The 23488-nt window shown below is 39.3% G+C and overlaps 1 protein-coding gene across 1 annotated transcript in view; it reads left to right on the top strand.

Annotated features, from left to right (window-relative positions):
• LOC136849390 (dynein axonemal heavy chain 7-like) overlaps positions 1-23488 on the top strand; it is a 270971-nt gene that overhangs the window by 40363 nt on the left and 207120 nt on the right. The window contains 4 exon segments of the mRNA XM_067122742.1: positions 517-636; positions 1014-1147; positions 15149-15424; positions 15699-15851. Coding sequence (XP_066978843.1) covers positions 517-636; positions 1014-1147; positions 15149-15424; positions 15699-15851 — 683 coding nt within the window.

Genomic DNA, 23488 nt, shown 5'->3' with positions numbered 1-23488 from the left:
TAAGTCATCATATGTAACATTTAATTCCCCTGTCAATGAGTTTCTTGGAATGAGTTTGCATTCATATATAGTATACATGAAATCAGTATGCAAAAGGAAAGAAAATAACAATGCTGTGCAGTTTTTGACATGTAATGCCTGATCAATCATTAGTTTCAAGTAAGCATTTCCAGATGAAAATGATTTATTATGAAATGTTACCTCAACTTGACTAGCCAGGGGAAAGGTTCTCTTCCCAGCATATGATGAAACTCCAAATTCTTGTTATTTTATTGTGCTCTTGAATCCTAATTAGCAGAATGATCTTGGATTTAATATTTTTTGGAGTAATTGCAAAGGTAAAGTAAAGATAGTGTCATTCTTCTTGAAAATTTGAGAAGACTGGTTCATCAGGTCAAATAATAAAGGCTTGATATTTGTAGAAATTTTATCATCATCACTTTCTTCTCTATATGCATTATCATTAATATTGATGTCATTAAAATTCTTAATTCATTTCTGTTTTTGTATAATCAGGAGGTCAAGAAATTAGAGGGTCGTTTGGAGGGAGTTAGCACTCTTGTGACATGGGTCAACCAAGAGGAAGCCCTTTTCAAGTTTCCAGTCTCATCATTCCCTCTTCTAGCAGAACTTAAGGTACAATGGAATTGACAGCAATCGTAATTTGTGAATGAGTGTGACTAAAGTTACAGTTGAAGTTACTGCTCTAACTAATGCCATACCAAGTCGCCTCAATATGAATAAAAATCAAGAATTATCATCAATGATAATTCTCTGAGTACCTATATAATTACTTTTTATTGTTTTACATTACCTATTAGTGTCCTTTTTTTTTTACATTACTTAACTGGTCTATGAGATATCAGTCTCATTAAGAAGTTGTCAGGAAAATATTATACCTGAACTTTGAGACAAACCATGATGTACCATGATACCGAATGTCGGTAGCATGAGTGTACGTATTTTTTGTTTTGTTTTATTTTATGAAGACTATCTCCTGTTCTGCACTCTAGGATTGTTTGGTGCCTTATGAGGAGCTATTTACGCTGGTGATGAAGTGGCGAAAGTATGAAAAACATTGGATGGATGGAGATTTCACCAGCCTTGATCCAGACTTCATTGATGTTGAGACTGAGGACTTGGCCAGGTGGATATATGCCTAACTTTGGCCGTTATCAAGTATTCATTTAGAAAAAAATTGCTTGGTAGTGTAAAGTATTTTGTACAAATAGGATATAGTAAAATCTTGAGCAAGGCCTTTGGGTTAGTATAGATAATTTGCTTGTAGATGATACATACAGTTGTAAAAATTTGTATTTAAAATTATTGCCAAGGACTGAACAATTCTAGCCCCAACAACTTTGAGTTTCTTTTGTAGCTAAACAGAGTCAAAACATAATTTTGCCAGATCTGTGATTACCTTTATCTTTTCCATTTTCTCATCTTCTAGTTACACTTCATAATTTGAGTTATCTTTAATTCACTTAATGTAATATTTCTCAAGCTAACACACAAATTTTGGGCTTAAATTGATTCACTTGAGAGAGAGAGAGAGAGAGAGAGAGAGAGAGAGAGAGAGAGATTCCTTAATACTTGGAAAGTTGTATATATATTACAAGTGAGTTACAAAATATAATAAGTTTCCTATGTCAGTCATGCCAAAGTCTAGTTTTAGCATAATGTTTCTTATTTATGATATACTACTACATATACTGTAGTATTGTTTCATCCACTACAGGAAAGAAATTTAGTTTACCAGAACAAGACTGGCACATACTCTCTATACGGGGGTATAATTTGTAGTTGAATTCAAAGTTTCTATCATACAGTATTATTCAACGTGAAACCTCTTCACTGAAATGTCTTCAGCGTATTTTCGATTCTTCTTACATACAGAGAGCAGTGCAGAACCTTTTTCGTTTTGTTCAGACAGTGCTCTGAAAAGTATTGTTTCCTGCTGGCCAACTGTTATATAGAATCTTAGGAACTCAGATTCTTTTAACAGCTGTTGATACTTTTCATAATTTGCCTATAGGGAAAATTTGAGAGTTGTTTTTATGGTGACAGAGTTAATGTTTAATGCTCGGCTGTTGAAAACTTTGATAATACAGTAGTTTCAACCATTACTGTGATAGGTATTCTCGATTATCTGTATTGTCATAAAAAACAAAGTTTCTCAAATCACACTTGTTTTTACTGTTATGATAGGGTATTATTTCTGAGAGGTAATACAGAAAGTAATTTTTCTAGATTAATATCACCAGTTTCGGTTTTTCAAATCCCATTTGCTTTTATTATTATATTATAATGATCCCATTTGCATTTATTATTATATTATAATGTATTTTTTTAAAAGTGGTCATGACTTAGGACTGTAAAATTTTATCATGTTCCAATTAAAAGCAAAAAATTATGGGCCATAGTTATTTTTAATATTATTCATTCCCTTCAATTTTTCATGTACACTTATTCTGAGGTACAATACTAGTAATCATAATGCTTAGGAAAACCGAAAGTTATGGAAGTCACTCTCCCCTAGCAGTATCGTGATTGTAACTAAAAGAATATTAGTTAATTAATCCCTTTGTCTGTCCCAACCCTATTAATTACTGTAATAATGAATATGCTACTTTATTCCCCATAACCCTACATAGATTAAAAGAAGTGACTTTCTTGATGTGCTATTCGTAAAGTGACCAAGAACACTCATATCAAGCCCTTTTTTCTATGTATCCCACATCTACCTGGCTTATTTTTCCATCTCCTGATACAGTATAACTTAGTCTTTTTGTCAGTAGATAAAAATAGTTAATTTTCTCGCTGTTGTGAGCTACTTCATCTCTATTTATAACTGAACTTTCCTTAGATTTAGACTGACTATACATTCATTTTTGATAGTCTAGTTATAGCATATAGCCCCCACCTAGAAAAATAGTGAGTCTAGTCTTGTGATTGTCATGATTTGACCTCGGCAAATAATTGTGAATTTCCAACTCCTCTGATTTATTCCAGTGATCACTTCTCTCCAGATGATGCAGAGCGGTATTTTTGATTAGATGCTTAGTTTTGTTACTATGTTTTTTTTTCTGGATATTTTTGCTTATTTTTTAACAAGGCATTGTAAGTCTGTTTTCATATTTTTTATACACTAAGATCATGTATCTTTCTACTGAGGTCACATCTACACGACACAGTATTGGCCGTTACAGTATATACTACAGCTTCAGACATTTCAAATGATTTACTTAACATATTAATTTTCCTCCTTTTGTGGTCTGTCTTACTCCATGCATGCCACGACATTTTGCATCAAAATGAGCGTTATAAATTTGAGATTTTCTTTCCTTTTATTCTGCTAGTATATATAATATACTATGGTTTTACAATAAAACAAGTTTTCGTTCAAACCTTTTACTCATAGATCGCCTTTAATTGTGCGGAATGCATCCAAGCCTACACAAAAAGTTTTTTAAAGAAAGTTCCCGATGGACATGCCTACCTTATTTCCCAGCCCACAACAGCTTGCCACTTTTCATTTTTTGTATCGGTCTCCATTTGAAAAGAGAGGGATGGGTGGTTTGGTAAAAAAACTTCCAGGTAAGGAGAGTTTTCATAATTAATGACTGTGAGAGAAGTATTCTCAGGATGGTTGGCACTAGTAATGGGTCTGGAACTGAAGATGAAAATTTGGCAAAAGATGGCAGGAAGCTCGAAATTATACTCAAAGGCCAGGGAGAATAAATGGGCGCAAATCACATAAGCCCTAATTATGAGCATAGTGAGGTCCTTTCTGGATACAGAAGAATAAGCATGAGAAATGACTTATTGTGGCCAATAGGAAAGGAAGTCTTCAGATAATGGATAATTTGTTCATGAGACTTACCTGCCAGATATACATATAGCTGTAATCTCCGAAGTCTGACAGAATTTCAAAATTCGCGGCACACGCAGTGGCCGGTCAGGTGGTTAGTACACATTCCCGCCGCTGGGAGGCGGGTATCAGGAACCATTCCCATTTTATATTCAGATTTTCTCTGTCGCCGGACTGTCAACACCTGTTGTCAGTTCCCCGCCATTTGGTTTCGGAAATTTGTTGTCGCTTAAGTATTTTGGTTGTTTTTTGGTATTCGACTTGAATCTGTGACTTGGCATACGCTTTTTCTGGACTGCTTTTGATTTTGCTCTTGACTTTTCCTTTAAGTAAGATGTCTTCCTCTAGCTATCGAGTCTGTAGCTCGAGTGAATGTAAGGTGAGGCTATCGAAGGCTTCGATAGATCCTCACACTTTATGTATGAAATGTAGGGGTGTTGAATGTTCCATGGATAATCGGTGTAATGAATGTGAGGCATTCTCTGAAGGGGAGTGGAAGAAATATGAATCCTATATGCGTAAATTGGAGCGTGATAGGTTGAGGAGGTCTTCCTCCAGGGGTGCATCTGTAGACAGACAGTCAGGGATTTCACCTGCTAGTAACCCTGTAGTTATTAGTCCTAACCCTGTAGTGTTGCCTTCGGGCCCTGAGGTTGTTGCTGCAGAAAGTAATACCTTGGCTCTCGTGTTAGAGTCAATTCGCGCTCTTGAAAATAAAGTGAATGCCATTCAAGCGCAAAGTGTTATTTGTGTTAGTGCCCCTAGTCTTGTGGAGGGGGCGTCAGATCGGCCCTATAATGCCTCTAGGCCTGGACCTCTGCCGAACTCCCAGGACTCAGGGAGGGGGCATGTTGAAAGCCGCATGAGGGTTACGGGGACTTCCCACAGATCTGATGTCCCTTCGGCAGGTCCTGATGACCCCACCCAGGCTGCCAGGGATCGTGCACGGGCACGCATCCAGAAGGATTGCTTCTTGTCCTCCGACACGTCCTCCCCACGTCGGGGTTGGAGCTCTCAGTTGGACTCTCGCCCTCTCAAGGGGAGCTTGAGAGGAGAGGACGCTTCACGTCCTCTTCCTCTAGACGTTTTGTGCTCTTCCCCAGAAAGTTTCGGGGATATTCCTCCACAGAAGAAATTACGGTGTTCTACGGTTTTGACGCTGCTCGATGCCCCAGTCGCGCTAAGGCAAAAGCTGGAGCTTCTCCTCCTGTGAGAAGGAAGAAGACGTCTCCTCTCCTCTCTCCTTCTCGCAGCTTCAGCCCTTCTCCCAAGAGAGTTGCTTCTCCGACACGCCAGATATTGTTGGGCTTGCAACAACAGCTGGATACTCTCATAGACCGTAGAAATGACAGGCCTCGTCGCAAGCAAGGATTTGACTCTACCTGTTAAGAAGTCCAGACCTTCACCTTCGTCTCCTGCTTCGTCTTCCTCGCCTGCTAGAGGGCATGGGGCTTCTCGTCTGTCTCCTAGAGAGCGTGAAAAGTGGCTCCCTACTCGTCTTCCCCGATTTGAGGAGTTGGACGTTTCGCTTGATTCGCGCCAGACAGCGTGTGTCTCGCTCTTCTCGTGCACCTCACGCTTCACGCGCGCCTCTCCTTGACTCTCGGCGAGCTCCCAGCCATGACGCTTCGCGCGCGCCACACCATGAAGCTCTTCTAGTATCCTGCCATGGAGCTTCGCGCGCATCCAGCCATGACGCTCCTCACACGCCTCGCCGTGTCGCTTCAAAGTCTTCTTGTGTTGACGCCGCTCCTGCAGTGCATCATGACGCTCAACTACCCGCTTCAACATCAAAGAGTTGGCGGCGATCTTTTTAGCTCTCCAATTCTTCGAGGTCCAAGTTTGCAATCGTGTAGTTCAAGTAAACTCGGACAACACTACGGCATTGGCTTACCTCAAGAAACAGGGCGGAACACACTCTCGTTCCCTGTTTGGCCTTGCAAGAGAGATTCTTCTTTGGGCTCATGCTCGCAACATTTCGATTCTCACAAGATTTGTTGCTGGGGTCGAAAATGTTCGAGCAGACCTGCTCAGTCGGCGCCATCAACTCCTGCCGACGGAATGGACCCTTCATCAGGAGGTTTGCCAAGATCTCTGGAAACTTTGGGGTCGTCCTCTTGTGGATCTCTTCGCGACCTCAAGAACAGCGAGGCTCCCGCTATACTGCTCACCTGTACTCGACCCGGGGGCAGTTGCGATAGATGCTCTTCTCTGGGATTGGACGGGAATGGATGTTTATGCCTTTCCCCCGTTCAAAATTCTGGGAGAAGTGTTACGCAAGTTCGCAGCCTCACAAGGGACGAGGATGACCCTCATCGCCCCGTTTTGGCCTTCGAACCACTGGTTCTCAGAGATTCTTTTTTGGTTGGTAGACGTCCCGAGAACCCTACCTATGAGAGCAGATCTGCTCAGACAACCCCATTTCGTGAGATATCATCAAAACCTCCCCGCTCTGAACCTGACTGCATTCAGACTATCGAGAATTTGGTCAGAGCGAGGGGGTTTTCTGGCCAGGTGGCACGGGCCATCGCTAGAGCCAGAAGATCTTCATCTATCAGAGTATATCAAGCAAAGTGGGCAACCTTCAGGGCTTGGTGCAGACAGAAGGGTTTTTCCTCCTCCTCGACCACTGTGACCCAGATTGCTGATTTTCTCCTTTTTTTAAGAGAAAAACTCAAGTTAGCAGTTCCTACTATCAAGGGTTATCGGAGCATGCTTTCTACTGTTTTCAGACACAGAGGACTGGATTTGTCTGACAATAAGGACATCCATGATCTTTTGAGGTCTTTCAAGACGTCTAAAGGTTCCTCAGCCAATTCCACCTACTTGGAACTTGGACGTAGTGCTCAAGTTTTTGATGTCTAGTCCTTTTGAGCCTCTCCACTCTGCATCTCTTAAGGATGTTACTCGAAAGACAGTATTCCTCACAGCTCTGGCGACGGCGAAGAGAGTGAGCGAAGTTCAGGCTATCAGCCGTCATGTGGGCTTCAAGGGACACGATGCTGTCTGCTCTTTAAGCCCTACGTTCTTGGCTAAACCTAGAATGAAATTAAAGGTTTTCTAACCCTTGGCCTAGAACACTTTGAAATTAAAGGTTTTAAAAGGACTCAGACCTTATTGGACAGTTAACCTGAGAATGCACTGGCATTCTTCATTAGTCCATTAAGGTTAGAGCTCTCAACTCAAGTTGTTGAGAGTTAACGCTCAAGGTACTACCTTAAAAAATATGACTCAGGACATTCTCAGTGGTCCCTCGGAGATAATTTATGGTGCTGCTTCAACAACCTGTGAGGCAACCAGTTAAATCTTGATTAGGAAGGGTTTTTAATGTGTTTTTATGGTTGTTGGGTCGAAGAATGCACTGGCATTCTTCAAAGGTGATCTAGTCACATTGTGGTCACGCTCCGTTGACAGATCATATATAAGTCTGGCTATTTAGGTCAAGTCTCATGAACAAAATGATATTTTAATGATAAACCTATAAATTTGTTTGTTCTCTACTTATTCAGCTGGCAGATATCTCATATGATTTTTAATGATTGCCCTCCCTCCTCCCCTCAGGAGACAGTGGCGTTAGAAAATCTGAATAGAAAATGGGAATGGTTCCTGATACCCGCCTCCCAGCGGCGGGAATGTGTACTAACCACCTGACCGGCCACTGCGTGTGCCGCGAATTTTGAAATTCTGTCGGACTTCGGAGATTGCAGCTATATATATATCTGCCAGGTAAGTATGAACAAACTTTATTTTATCATTAAAATATCATTTTTGACAACACGTAAGAAGACAGACAGAAATGACTTGAGACCCATTACAGGACAGAAGGCTGTCTCTTTGAGCATAAAAAACTGTATAGGAATAGCAAAGGGACCAAAAAGAGAACCATCCCTCCTAAAGACTTAAGACTTGGCTTATAACTCTAGGTTAAACAAGAGACCAACCAAGGACCAATGGCTAGAGTGTTAAAACTTCCCCTGAAAGGGCATGGAGCTCATTGACATGCTATGAGGAGGCCAGGGTGATCAGAGACATGGTCTCGAGAGGGAAATCTAAAAGAGACGACGCATTTGACAAAGGCTCTTAAGACAGCTTAGTAAAACTGTGCAACACCTAAGTTCAAGTCCCATCTTAGAGGTTTCACTGAAGCTTGAGGAACTGATTTATTGAGGTGATAAAGAAATGATTGGAAATACTCCTGTTATTCATTAAGTCGAAGCAATGTTGAATAAAGACTGAAGACAAGACAGTAGTAAGCACTGATACCTGTGAGAGAGAGCTTCTTCACATTTCCTCAGGTATACAAAAACTTGGTAGGATTAGAATATTGACCCTGAGGAAATGAACACCCTATTCCCTGCACTAACCCACGAATCTAGCTTGTGTTCCTTGGCAAAGAGCTGTGGTGAATGACCTACAAGAAGTAAGTATAGCATCTTTAATGACCTCTTAAAAGCTTCTTAAAAGCTTCTCTCCAATACTATGCTTGATAACTGCTACACTTGAAAATGCAGCAGCAATGGATGACGATACTTGAGGAAATGAGGCTACTCCAGATGATATCTCCAGATGGGAAGAGACCTAGATATCCAGGAGGAGTTTCAAAAGGTCTGGAAATCATTCCTGCCATAGCTGAAAGGATCAGTAAGGGTCATCTGAGAGCTTGCTGATGCTTAAAACTTCACCAGCACCTGATTCAGCAAACTGATTGGAGGGCATAAGTATGCATCTACTAGATCATCCTAGGGTTGAAGCATGGCATCCACTGCCCCGAAGGTGTTGGATCCAGCTGTGGGGAACAGTGCAGAGGAGTTTGACTTTTGATGACTTGGTAAAAACACTCAACAAGGGCATCCCCCATATCTGCCACAGGGCCTTGCAGACTTCAGTGTGAAGTGACCACTCTGATTGAGGAATTTGATGCACCATGCTGAGGCATCATCTGTGCAAGTTCTACAGTAAGCATGAACTGTTCTTCTTAAGTTCATCTCTCATTGCTGGCTATGGAAGCCATTGCAAATGATGCCCCATTCCTTCAAACCTTATTCCTCTGGATGATCAGTTTCAGAGATGTACACTTGGGAGTATCTCTGCTGGGAGTCTCATGCTCTTGAGCTGGCCAGATTGGGTTTCTGGTGCTGCCAGTTCTTTGATGCGTTCTAGTTCTCCCTCTTCTAAGGATGTGGTTCAAGCCTGGGAGAGAAGTTGGCTTACACTGACACTAAGGCTGCCATCATTAACTTGTGGGTCACAATTTCCTTGTCAATGCCCTCTGCCCAGGCTGCTTCCAAACCTAAGTCACCTTCCACCAACATTCCCCTTTCAGCCAGGGTCAACAGTCCGTGACACCAAACCAACAGTTGTTGTTGCTTGTGCCTCAGAGGTCCCATCCTTTCTCCCCACATAATTGTTCCTCTACTTCTTAGCCAGGTAGTACTAGACCACCCTTTTGTCCAGGAAACCTTCCTTCAAGTCTCCTGCGAATGCTGGTGGCTGTAGATCAAGTCTATTTGTTCACTTTGCCCTTTGCTTTTCAGGTCAAGGCCTGTTTTCAGGAGAAGTGAAAGGGTTGGGTGATTCTACTAGTGTCATGGGTTTTACAGTAAGCTTTTTCCCCACTCTGTAGTCTTTTGGTGGATGGAGACTAATTATCAGCCTTGGTCAGTCTAACAAATTTCTCTGCGTGACTCCCTTCTTTATATAGACAAAATGGATTTAGTACAGAGTTATGATTGCAAATGACCTGAGAAACATATATTTCTACATCCCCTTTCACACGCTTTCCAGGAAGTACCTTACTTCATTTGGCAGGGAATGCATGTTCCAGCTGAACCATTTGCTTTGAGCTTTGTGTATCCCATAGGTTTTCATGGGCCCAGTAGCCTCCTGAGTGCATTGTCTAGGCTTGCATCATTGCCACCTTGAGAACTGGTTGATTTTGGCTTTTAAGGAGAGGCAGAGTCACCTGCAGTGTCTTTTGGTCTTGTGTTGGTCCTTGTGTCTGCAAGTCATCCTTGAGAAATTAGACCTGTTACTATCTGCCTAGGCAGTTTACCTGGAGTATTTTTTAATGCAGTTCCAGAACTGGTTCATTCATTGTAGGACAGTGTGATTTTCCTCCTAAAGACCACTGACAAGATTTTTCTTTATCACTGTTCTATGGCCAAGTCTTGGTAAGTTTAGATCAGGCACTTGGTCTCCTGGAAAAGTTGGTTCTGCACAGCAGCTTTCATATCCATTCTCTTGCAGCCCCAGCTGGCTTTTTGTTGGAGAGGAACCTTGATGTCTCCAACTGTCAGGATCCCAGCCACAAAGCCCTTTCTTTGCGACCTTTGTTGGTGGAGATACTGCTAGAACTTGCTGAAGGGACTGCCTCTAGTACCACCAGACTCAGATTTCCTTCTGTTGTCCTTGATTTTGGTATGGAGAGCTACCTGTTGGAGTCTGATGTTTGGGGTGTCGTGACCCAGAGTGGAAATTCACTTGTACATCCTAGAGCTTTCAGAGGTCTTCCTAGGTCTCCAGTCATTCTTGCCTGACCTGCTGCGTTACTTGTCATATCCTCAGTGGAGCCATGAACAGCATCATGACAGCCTTGTAGGTGCTATCTAAGGACTTTGCTAGCATAAGCTCAAATTTCTTGGAACCAGAGCTTTCCTTGTCATAATGCAGAGCTTGCTCCACAATGTATTCAACACCAGGCACCTAGCTAGACCTCTGCATGAGGCTCTTACCACTGCTCTGCATCATGACATGAAGAGCTCAGGTTCCAAGAAGTTTGAAATTATGCTAGCAAAGTCCTTGGACAGTATCTACAAGGCTGTCATGATACAGTTCATGGCTCCAGTTGAGGTTATGACAAGCAATGCAGCAGGTCAGGCATGAATGATTGGAGGCCTAAGAAGACCTCTGAAAGCTCTAGGATGTATAAGTGAATTCCAAGCAGTTTGAGATTATGCCAGCAAAATCCTTAGAATTTACAAGGCTATCATGATGCTGTTCATGACTCCAGTTGAGTTTATGGCAAGCAATGCAGCAGGTCAGGCATGAATGATTGGAGGCCTAAGACCTCCGAAAGCTCTGGGTGTACAAGTGAATTTCCACTCTGGGTCAGATATGCCAAACCTGAGACTCCAACAGGCAGCTCTCCATACCAAGGTCAAAGAAAACATGAAATCTAAGTCTGGTGGTACAAGAGGAATTCCCTTCAGCAGGTTCTGGTGATATCTCCACCAGCAAAGGTTACAAAGTAAGGACTCTGTGGTTGGGATCCTGACAGTTGGAGACATCAAGAATCTCAGTGAAAAATTTATGATCATTAAGGGTAGGAAGGTCTTCAGAGGTCTCTTTGTCTGAATCCTTGACTGACAACTTGGTGTTCTGAGAGGAATCAAGCCTGGTCCTCATGGATGTCTGAAAACCTAGTGAGTAAGAATGAGAGGCAAGATCTGAGGCCTGGGTGTAGGCAAAATGGGTTGTAGCAAGCAGAGGACTCAGTTGTAGCAGGTGAACAGAAATTTAAGAGCAATGACAAAAATCATTTAAGGAGGGGAATAAGGAGACAAACAGGACAGCTGCTCATCTCCTGGTTGTAGACTGCAAGTCTGAAGGACAGAAGGACGACCAGAAGAGGATGGGTGACTTGATCCAAGTTGAGATTCACTAGCTGGAGAACAAGAGGACCAGAACCCTTTTTAGGGCTCCATTTCAATTGAGCATTGATGATGATGGGTTCATATGATTAAACGTCATGATGAGGCTTAACCCATATGTCCAGATGGTAGTGATTTTACACTGTAGCTGGAAGATGAGAGAAAATACTGTATACTGTATCTCATAAACAAAAAAGTCTTTGTTTCTTTGGGTAAAATAGTTTTTACAGTAACAAGTTTGTATATAGTCTATCACAATAAAAGTAAAGATAAGAACTTTTTGTTTATATTTGAATAACAAACACAAACTTCTGGGGTTGCTTTTCTTTTTCACTAATGGATGAGTTCACAGTAGCCTAGGCTAACACTGAAAAAAAATAATTCACATATACTCATTCTGTTATTTCTATATTAATTACATATTCATAGTTATTTATTTTGAAAAATAACATTAAATAAATTTTTGTCATCCTTCCCAGTAAAGTCTTTGAGCAAAACATTCAATACCCCTTTACGTCCCAGAAGTGAACAATGAGTGACAGACTCTAAGTTTGAACTTTGCAACAGTTGTGGTATTTTGACTTTTGCCAGGAATGGTTTGATTGTAGCATTTTGGGCCATAGAGCATAGTGTTAAGGATGCTCTTTGGTTGTAAAGTAGCTAAGCAGAGGCTACTAATCAGTGGAATCTCTCAAAGATCAGGCAGGGCCCAGGAAGGCAAGACAATGGAACTTCAAACCACCAAGACCAGTGGAGGCACCAAGGGTGAAACAGTAACCATGATAAATGGAACACTGGAAGTGAGGCAGGTACTAGGGCAGGCACGATAGTGAATACTGTACCGAAGTCACAGGTGCTGAAGTGATTAAAGCACCTGAGGTGTTGGCAAGAACTGAGGCAAATATTTTAGTAGATGGATATGTAGATGCAGGACACAGCAGCGTAAGATATGCGTGAAGTTACAACAGTCACGAATGCTGCACCACTTGAGGGTGTGAGATTGGACAAATAGGCTGAATTGGCTAAACATACAAGAGCAGTCAAAGAGCCGTGAGTGTCTGGGTACACTTAGGTGTTAAGTACACAGGCATGTTAGTACTGTATATACTGTAGCTTACAAACATACAGGAGCGATAGAAGGGGTGATTACTGTACATGGGGTCAGTAAAATACCTAGAGGCTGACAAATGAAAACTACTCTGCAGATGAAGGCATCAAAGCTACAGGTGAGGAAACAGAGCCAATCAGTGAGACTGGTGCATCAGCGTGAGAAACAGCAACCAACTCCTGTGCTAGAGTGAACCAACCACTGCAAGGACCTGACTCTGAAGAGCAGACATAACCTTTTACCTGAGCATGTAGAAAAAGCTCTTATTAACATAACAGATTGTTTGAATGGATGAAGACTACTCAGCCTGGGTAGGAGATGGAGGAGGGAGGTAGATGGGTAGCACAAAAGCAGAGGTAGTAGATGATGAGACAGGCAATTCCCTATCAGAGGGGGTATACAGAAGACCTTTGGGATAGGGAGACATCTGTGGATGTGATAACTCCTTTGGAGAGTAGGTAGTAGGTGTCAATACTGGTGAAGTCATGACAGCAAAGAAGGTATCATGGAGGAGGATAAAGCTTCATCTACAGACAAATCCTACAACTCGCCAGTAAAGAAATAGATTGTGCTCGTAGGCATGCTGCTGCTCAAGCCTAAACCATTAACTGGAGTAGTGGTGTTTACATTGTTGATTGTTGAATCTGATAACAACAAATATTTTATGAAATATAAATACTTTGTATGATAAATACCAATCCTTGCAAACCTTGCAAGTGAAGTCAAGGGTGCAAACTTGGACTGTACATAAAGGGCACTGCAAATGGGCGTTCTTGCCCAGGAACGACATGAAGGTGCGGCAGAGCTTACTGTGCTAATCCACAAAAATATGTTGAAGCATAGTTTTAAGTGAAAAATTATGACGTCAAAAAGATGATACCATATTCATCATTACAATAAATCATAGGAACAAGACTGTAATATGTTGAAAGAAAGGAATCTTATTCATTTTCTCAACAGGTGCATAGATGAATGAAAATGGGGTCACTTTATGGACTGGATAACTGGATGGGCATGCCCATTGGGATCTTTCTTTGACATGGCTTCCTTCCTGTGCTTGAATGGGTTCTGCATAGTAAAAGGCCATTCATGGATAATGGGTTTGTAAATCCAAACATTGATTAGGACTAACGCAACCCATGATCTCATTTAACTTCCTAAAAACAAATACTTAAATCATATTTTTAATGACTCATCTTGATACATATATATTTTCTATTTTGAAACTATGGCTCAATGAGTAATTTTGTAATGAGATACACTTTGAAATGGCATTAATGATGAAGAGAGGGTGGGGTAATGTTATAATTAAACCTTATTTGCTTAGCCAGCTTTTCAGTTAATTGCTGTTCTTGTGATAGTAGTCTGTCAAGAATTCATTCGCACAGTATTTGTAAATTAAGTGAGAATCCCTTAAATTTATTATCAAAAGCTATTACCCCTTTTTTAAAGAGGCTTATGGAACATACAGATTAATGTCTGTACTAATCCTGGCCGGACTGGAAATGGGAAAGTGAAGGGGAAAAAAAAAGGAATCGGTTTAACTCCAAAGGTAGCAATGGACTTACCGCTTGAAGGAATGTTATAAAAGACTTGGATCCACATATATGATACTTAAAACTATCCTCAGAGTAATAAAGAGTTCATTGGTGGTTATTTAGACCTCTAAATACTGTAATTTTATCATTATAAATCCTCTGGCAGTATCTGATCTAACCTTCCTTCTTCCCAGAATGATGAAATGCTACACTTGTCTTTACAGCTTGGCGTGTTTTTACCTCCATTCTGCCCATTCTGTTCAATATGATTATATCTTACGATAAATTTAAATTTCTCTTTGCTTCGAAATTTTCTTGCCATACCCTTGGAAATCTGTCTTATTGCATTATAAAGAATTTTCAAAGCTTGGTGACTTTTTAATGGTAATCTAAACATATCATTGACTTAAAGGCATTTCCTTTACTTACATTCTTTTTTTCTTACAAGATAAACCTTTCATTACATATAAATTTGCTTTTGGATGAAGTTCAAGATATGGCGGTGATACTCGTACATTCCATGGTATAAAAATGGAGTTAGATAGTCTATTCTATAGAAATTAATCATATCGAGCATATATTTCCATTAGAAATGGTGTAAAACATAAACCAAATCTAGTTAAGGACCTATGTAATGAAAATATGACAACAATATTTAATCTATTCACTGGATACTCTTTAGCCAAGAATTAGGATATTCTCTTTGAAATAAGTTTGCCATCATTGTGTAAAAAAAAGACATGATGTTTAAAACAAATATAAATCCAAGATTTTGAAATTTTAGAAAACGATGAATCTAACTGTCCTGTTTTTAAAACTGTTAGGAACATACTGTAGCAAGAAAAGTAGTTTACAAAATGCTTGACACAATCGTTTCACACTTCCATTTACTAGATTTTAAAAGAAAATTCATTAACCTGACTTCAATGTAGTTAGGTTCGAAGATCAAAATCTCTTTTGCTTTATGAATTCTCTTTGACAGGGAACTGTTCCGTCTTCGCAAAGCTTTCAAGACCAAGTTCAAGCAGCAGGCACTAGAGGGTGATCCTCGAAAGGCCCGCATGAACTTGGATGATCCAAATCCTGACAATTTGCCTGGTCCCTTGAGGGTTTGTGCTCTTGCAATGCAGCAGATCAAAGACTTCAAGGAACACTTGCCTCTTGTTGCTGTTTTGTGCAACAAGGGACTGAGAGCGAGACACTGGGAGAGTCTTAACAAAGCTGCTGGTTTTGACATCACACCCAATGCTGGGACGAGGTAGGCTTGCTTTCTTCTCTAAGTGTCAGCTGAGTTGTAACACGAATATGAATTATTAAGCTGTTTTTCATCAAGACAACCATTTTCTTCAATTTTTGGAAGATATAAAATAATGTTTAATCATAAGTAATTTACATTAGCATTTTATTGCTGAAAGCAATAAAAATGTCATCGTGAAATTATCAAGGAAAATCTGACTTAGCACCTTTGTATTTTCATATATTGAATCTTGCCTCATGGAATTTTTTTCCTCTTATTTCCGTCTTTGTTACAGTTTACGAAAAGTCGTGCAGATGGAACTGGGCGGTTTGCTGAAGGAGTTTGAAGTAGTCAGCTGTGGTGCATCAAGGGAATACAGTCTTGAGCTCTCCTTAGCCAACATGAGACATGCTTGGCAGACCACTCATCTTGTCAAGGCACCTCACCCGTAAAGATAAAAATAGACTTTTCAACCTTTTCTATGTTCCATTTTTTAAATAATTATGATCCAGTCTTCTGCTAAACTTTCTGGATTTGATGCACAGTGCTGTTTTTTAATTTACAAAATTCATTAAGTATCAAAGTATCTGTTAAGATAGGTGTTTTCAGTTGATATGATATAATGTTGACTAGATTATATCAGTTTATTATATTTAAGTATGTAAATATTTTATATTATATATTATATATATATATATATATATATATATATATATATATATATATATATATATATATATATATATACAGTAAACTCCCCGTATTTGCGTTCTCATGATTCGAAGACTCACGCATTCGCGCGTTTCTCTGTGGAACATATCTAGCCATTATTCACGGAAAATTCGCCCATTTGCGGTATTTTTCACTGAGCAATATTTACTAATTACTGTATTTTCATATAATTTTCATGAATAAATGCACTTTTTGTGATAAAACTATTAAAATACTCAGGTATAATCATTTCTACAGGGGTTTTCTTGTGTTTAAACTATCAAAATGGGCAGTACTAAGTGTTTTTAGAGGGATTTTAAGTATTCACGGATTTTAGCTATTCGTGGGGGTGGGGCGGCTGTGGTACGCATCCCCTAGAAGACAGTGGTTCACTGTGTGTATATATATATATATATATATATATATATATATATATATATATATATATATATATATATACATACATACACACACACTGTATATAATATATACTGTATATTATGTATTATATATTATATATATACATACTGTATATATTATATGTAGTGTATATAATATATATATATATATATATATATATATATATATATATATATATATATATATATATATATATATATATATATGTATATATATATATATATATATATTATATATATATATATATATATATATATATATATATATACATACATACATACATACATATATATAAAACCATAGAGCAAAGGCGAACTCAGCGCACATCACATTCACATCCAGATCAAGGGCAGGTATACAGAAGCAGATGACACAGTAACCATTTATTCCGATTTTTCATGATTCATAATCACATCATCAGGGAGATCTATGACAGTAAAATACAATATACTAATATAAATTAATTAAAAGAGCCATATACAAGATTTTATTTAAAAAATAAAAAAGCAGGCTAAGAAATTGATAAAAACAGAACACTAAAAGATAAAGTTGTTAAGAATAGACAGTTCCTCGTTGGATGGGTCAGTATAGTTCTCGGTTAGCACTCTGCTGGGCCTGCGTTTGAATCTCCGGCCGGCCAATGAAGAATTAGAGGAATTCATTTCTGGTGATAGAAATTCATTTCTCGCTATAATGTGGTTCGGATTCCACAATAAGCTGTAGGTCCCATTGCTAGGTAACCAATTGGTTCTTAGCCACGTAAAATAAGTCTAATCCTTCGGCCCAGCCATAGAGAACTGTTAATCAGCTCAGTGGTCTGGTTAAACTAAGGTATACTTAACTTTAAGAACAGACAACACACTCAAACACAGACGCACTTAGAAACAAAATAGTAAAAACCAGACACCATACTTAAATACAGGCGCACTTAAAAAACACTGGAGGGTAACCCACCATTCCAGAGGCTAAGGACACACTAAGTATAAAACACACAAAAATTTTTTCAGAAAGGGGCAGAGAGTTAAGACAAAACAAGGGTACAGCTGTTGTTTGATAGAGGGAACTCGTTGTTTAATATTTAGTGTTTCGAGAATAAGTAGTTCTTGTGGATTGTTTATATAACCAATAATCTTAAAATCTTCATAGCTGATTTCTGTTTTGCATTTAATAGTATGGCTGCATATATTAGAGGATTCTGGATTTATTAATCGGCACACGGTTCTATAACTTATCCCCTGTGGGAATCGGACCTCATCCTGAGAAGCTGCCTGGTGGATCCAATATATTTTCCTAAATTACATTTAGGACAGTTGTACTCATAGACAACACCAGACGACATCAAAGGCAGTAGCCGATCCTTAAATCTGAAAAGATAGCTGAGAACACATACCAGGATCTTTTTGTTACAGGCTCCTCTTTTGGAATTTTGTACGGTCTACCCAAAGTCCACAAACCCAGCGTCCCCCTTTGCCCTATCTTGGCCTCCTATTGAACTCCAGATTACAAATTGACCAAATTCCTTGTTCCCCTATTGGAGCCCCTGACCAGTAACAAGTATACCATAGCTAACTCTGAAAAGTTTAAACAATGCATCCTTTTACAAGATTCTGACCTTTTCACGGCAAGCTTTGATGTGGGGTCGTTATTCACCAATATACCAGTCAGAGAAACCATAGATATCATTTCGGACAAACTTTTCTCCACACATGATTAATTGTATCATAATTTTAGTCACTCCCATTTCAAGATGTTTTTAGAACTGGCTGTGTTGGACATGGCCTTTTTTTTTTAACAGGTGTGCTTTTCGACAAATAGAAGGAATGGCCATGGGTTCTCCTCTCGGACCTATGTTCACTAGCATCTTCATGTGCCTCCTGGGGGTACTTACTTGATGAGTGCCCCCTGGCCTATCGTTCCCTATTCTATGCCAGATATGTTGGTGACACTTTTATTTTATTTAAACAAGACCACGATGCTGAATGCTTCTTAGAATTCTCTATCTCCTATCATCATAACATCACTTTCACCATAGAAAAAGAATACGACTCCAAGCTAGCCTTTTTAGACATACTCGTAACTAAAGTTAATGATAAGCTTAATACCCCTGTTTTCAGAAAGAAAACTTTTACTGGTCTGGGGTCCAAATTTTATAGCTTTTGTTTTATCAGTTTTAAACTTAACTCTCTTTACACCTTAATACATCGTGCTTTATCTCTAACATCGGATTGGACCCTCTTTCACCAAGAAATCGTCTTCTTACAGCAATACTTCACCAATAATTGTTCCCTGCTCATGTTTTTCACAGAATTCTCAAAAAACTTCTAAATAAAAAATTCTCCAATAAGCCAAAGTGTTGTGATGTTCCTAAACTCCCATTATATGCAACTTTTCCATTCTTATATGAAGACAACTTTCGGAGGGATTTCATGAAAATCGTCCAAAAATATATTGGGGCCATTGATCTTAAACTAATACCTAAGAACCCAAAAAGTATCGGCTTTCTTTTCAGATTTAAGGATTGGCTACCGCCTTTGATGTCATCTGGTGTTGTCTATGAGTACAATTGTCCTAATGTAATTTAGGAAAATATATTGGATCCACCAGGCAGCTTCTCAGGGTGAGGTCCGATTTCCACAGGGGGACAAGTTATAGAACCGTGTGCCGATTAACTAATCCAGAATCCTCTAATATATGCAGCCATACCGGTTATACAAACAATCCACAAGAACTACTTATTCTCGAAACACTAAATATTAAACAACAAGTTCCCTCGTTGAACTGTCAAACAACCGCTGTACCCTTGTATTTGTCTTAACTCTGCCTTTTCCTGAAAAAAATTTTGTGTGTTTTATACTTAGTGTGTCCTTGGCCTCTGGAATGGTAGGTTACTCTCCAGTGTTTTTTAAGTGCGTGTGCATTTAAGTATGTTGTCTGGTTTTTACTATTTTGTTTCTAAGTGCATCTGTGTTTGGGTGTGTTATCTGTGTTTTGTTTTTATCAGTTTTCTTAGCCTGCTTTCAATGTTTTTAAAGTAAAGTCTTGTATATAGCTCTTTTAATTAATTTATATTAGTATATTGTATTTTATTGTCGTAAATCTCCCTGATGATGTGATTACAAATCATGAAACATTGGAATAAATGGTTACTGTGTCGTCTGCTTCTGTATACCTGCCCTTGATCTGGATGCAAATACACACACACACACACACACACACACACACACACACACACACACATATATATATATATATATATATATATATATATATATATATATATATATATGTATGTATGTATATATAGTGTTATAGTGTTTTGTATTTGGACTAATACAACTCTTAGTTATTATGTCTCTATGTTTTAGAACGTATTTGCCACACTAGTGCATTTACAGTTCGTTGACGTTACAGGTAAAATTAGATCAATTTGAACTATCTACTGTAGGGGTAAAGACGTACAGAGAAATAATAAATTGTAAAAATGTGTGAGCGCTAACTATGAGAGAGAGAGAGAGAGAGAGAGAGAGAGAGAGAGAGAGAGAGAGAGAGAGAGAGAGAGAGAGTTGTTCTTACTTAAGAGCATGAAATTATTTATTAATTATTACGGAAACAGAGAGAATAACACACGAGAGGGAGAGAAAGAGAGAGAGGGAGAGAGTTGTCATTACTTAAAATATCCAGTTAAATTATTTAAGAATTATTGTGGAGACAGAGAATAACATGAGAGAGAGAAGTATACCTATAGAGAGAGAGAAGTTATTCTTACGCTAGATATCAAAAGATGGAAATTCATGATTTATGAAGGAAAAAGGAAAGAGAGAGAGAGAGAGAGAGAGAGAGAGAGAGAGAGAGAGAGAGAGAGAGAGAGAGAGAAAAGTTATTCTTACGCTAGATATCAAAAGATGGAAATTCATGATTTATGAAGGAAAAGGAAAGAGAGAGAGAGAGAGAGAGAGAGAGATATATAGTACGTAGAAAACCTTTTACACGCTGTGGGCAGTGATTGACATATTTGACAGCTTTGCCTTCGCTCCTCTCTTCAAAGGTTTCACAAAAGATCAGGAAATGATATTTGTTTGTTTAAAATATCACATAATTTACTATAGAAGTGTATAAATTTTGTAATTACAATTATATTATTTTTAAATTTTTTTGGTCTAGCACAGTCATCCTATTCGACTGGGTGGTTTTTATAGTGTGGGGTTCTGGGTTGCATCCTGCCTTAGGAGTCCATCACTTTTCTCACTATGTGCGCTGTTTCTAGTAGCACACTCTTCTGCGTGAGTCATGGAGCTGCTTCGGCATCTAGTCTTTCCAGATTCCTTTTCAGGGATCTTGGGATTGTCCTAGTGTTCCTATGATTATGGGTACAATTTCCAATGGCATATCCCATATCCTTATTTTGATTTTCAGGTCTTGATACTTATCAAATCAATTTTTTCTCTTCTTTCTCATTTACTCTGGTTTCCCATGGTATTGCCACATCAATGAGTGATACTTTCTTCTTGATTTTGTCAATCAACGTGGCATCTGGTCTATTGGCAAGTATCACCCTGTCTGTTCTGATACCATAGTGCCAGAGAATCTTTACCTGATCGTTTTCTATCACTCTCTCAGGTTGGTGTTCGTACCACTTATTACTGCAAGCTAGCTGGTGTTTCTTGCACAGGCTCCAGTGGAGGGCTTTTGCTACCGAATCATGCGTCTTTTTGTACTGGTTCTGTGCAAGTACTGGACATTTGCTTGCTATGTGGTTTATGGTCTCGTCTTTCATATTGCACTTCCTGCATATGGGTGAGATGTTATTTCCATCTATTGTTCTTTGAACATATCTGGTTCTTAGGACCTGATCTTGTTCCGCTGTTGGCATTCCTTCTGTTTCCTTCTTGATTTCTCCCCTCTGTAGCCATTACCACATTTCATCGCTGGCCAGTTCTGTAGTCTGTCTCATGTGCTGTCCGTACATTGGTTCCTCTGTTCTGTTTTTCATTCTCCTGTCTCTGTATATTTCTGGGTCTTTGTCTACTTTTATTAGTCCTTCCCATGCACTCCTTAAATTTAGATATTGCCCCAGTGCTCTGCCCTTCCTCTAGTGTTATGTATAGTTAGTCTGTATTTGCTTTTGGATGTAATGCTTTGTGTATTGTCATGTGTTTCCTAGTTTTCTGGTCTATGCTTCGGAGTTCAACCTTCATCCACTCCGCTACTCCTGCGCTGTATCTGATTACTGGTACTGCCCATGTGTTTATGGCTTTTGTCATGTTTTTGGTGTTGAGTTTTGACTTGAGTATCGCCTTAAGTCTCTGCAGATATATTTTCTTGATTGTGTCCTTCATCTCATGACATTTTATATCCTCTCCTTCTATTATTCCCAGGTATTTGTATCCTGCCTCGTCTGTGTGTTTGATTCTATTCCCGTCTGGTAGTTTTATCCCTTCAGTCCTTGTTACTTTGCCTTTTTGTATGTTGACCAAGGTGCATTTTTCTATTCCAAACTCCATCCTGATGTCCCCAGATACAGTCCTTATAGTCTGGATTAGGGTATCTATTTCCTTGATGCTCTTACCATACAGCTTGATGTCGTCCATGAACATCAGATGGTTAATTCTGTTGCCTCCTTTCTTGAGTTGGTACCCAGCATCCATCTTCTGCAGTACTTTTGTCATGGAAATCATGGCTACTATGAAGAGTAGTGGGGACAGTGAGTCACCTTGAAAGATCCCTCTCCTGATGTTAACCTCTGCTAGTCTTATCCCAGAGCTTGTAAGTACTGTATTCCAGTTGTGCATTGTATTTTTTAGGAAGCTGATGGTGTTTTCCTCTGCCCCATATACAGTATTTTCAGACATTCTGTTAGCCACGTGTGCAGTATCATGTGGAAGGCCTTTTTGTAGTCAATCCATGCCATGCTTAGGTTGTTTCTCCTTCTCTTACTATTCTTCATTACCATTTTGTCTATCAGGAGCTGGTCTTTTGTACCCCTACACTTCCTTTTGCAGCCTTTCTGTTGGTGGGGGATGGTGTTTGTATCCTCTTAATAGTTGCATAACCTTTCACTGATGATACCTGTTAGTAATTTCCACATTATTGGTAGGCAGGTGATAGGCTTGTAGTTATTTGCTATATTTCCCTTTTTCTTGTCTTTCTGTACTGAGGATGTTCTCCCTGTGGTCATCCATTTAGGCGCATGGTGGTTTGTGATACAAAGCTGGAGTTGTTGTGCTATTCGTGGGTGTAGGGCCTTGAAGTTTTTGAGCTAGTATCCATGGACTTCATTGGAACCTGGAGCTTTCCAGTTGGGCATTTTCTTTGGTTGTGTCTGACTGTGTCTGTCGTGATCTCAGTGAATCTTTGTTTTATTCTCCCATTTCTTCTGCCTTGACTTCCTGGAGCCATGTTGCATGTTTGTTGTGTGATACTGGAATGCTCCATATGTTTTCCCAAAGTCTCTTACTTGGTTTGGCTTCAGGAATTTCCTGGAGGTTGTCTCCCCCCTCTTAGTTGACTGTGTAGTCTTTTCTGGTTGGTTCCGAAGAGTTTGTTCCGTTTGTTCTGTTCTTGTACCATTGGATCTTATGTGCTTTGGCTTTAAGCCTCTGTTTTATATCTTCTATTGTGTTGTTTAGTCCCTTCTCCTGTACTTTGTATTTCTCATTCAGTTCCTCTCTTGTTTTCTTGCTTCTTAGCCTGTTTTCTGCCGTTTCTTTCAGTTTACTCAAATGAGATCTCATCGCCATGATTTATATTTACAGGCACCTTTTCCAAGGCAGTTGCTGTTTTGGTTTCTGTTGGGTTGGTTGTGGTAGTGGTGTTGGTGTATGTATCCCCATGAGTACTACTAGTCATGCTCCTGTATTTGCCAGGTTATTTGTTTCTGTGATACTGGTGGTGTGCAGTAGTCTCATTATTTCATTAATTTCACTTATTTTCTCCCTTACTTTCTTTGTGTTGCAG

This window comes from Macrobrachium rosenbergii, chromosome 21, assembly GCF_040412425.1.
Source record: "Macrobrachium rosenbergii isolate ZJJX-2024 chromosome 21, ASM4041242v1, whole genome shotgun sequence".
NCBI classification, from domain to species: Eukaryota; Metazoa; Arthropoda; class Malacostraca; order Decapoda; family Palaemonidae; genus Macrobrachium; species Macrobrachium rosenbergii.
The sequence above is the reverse complement of the archived record's forward strand: the minus strand, read 5'-3'. Positions and strand labels throughout refer to the sequence as shown.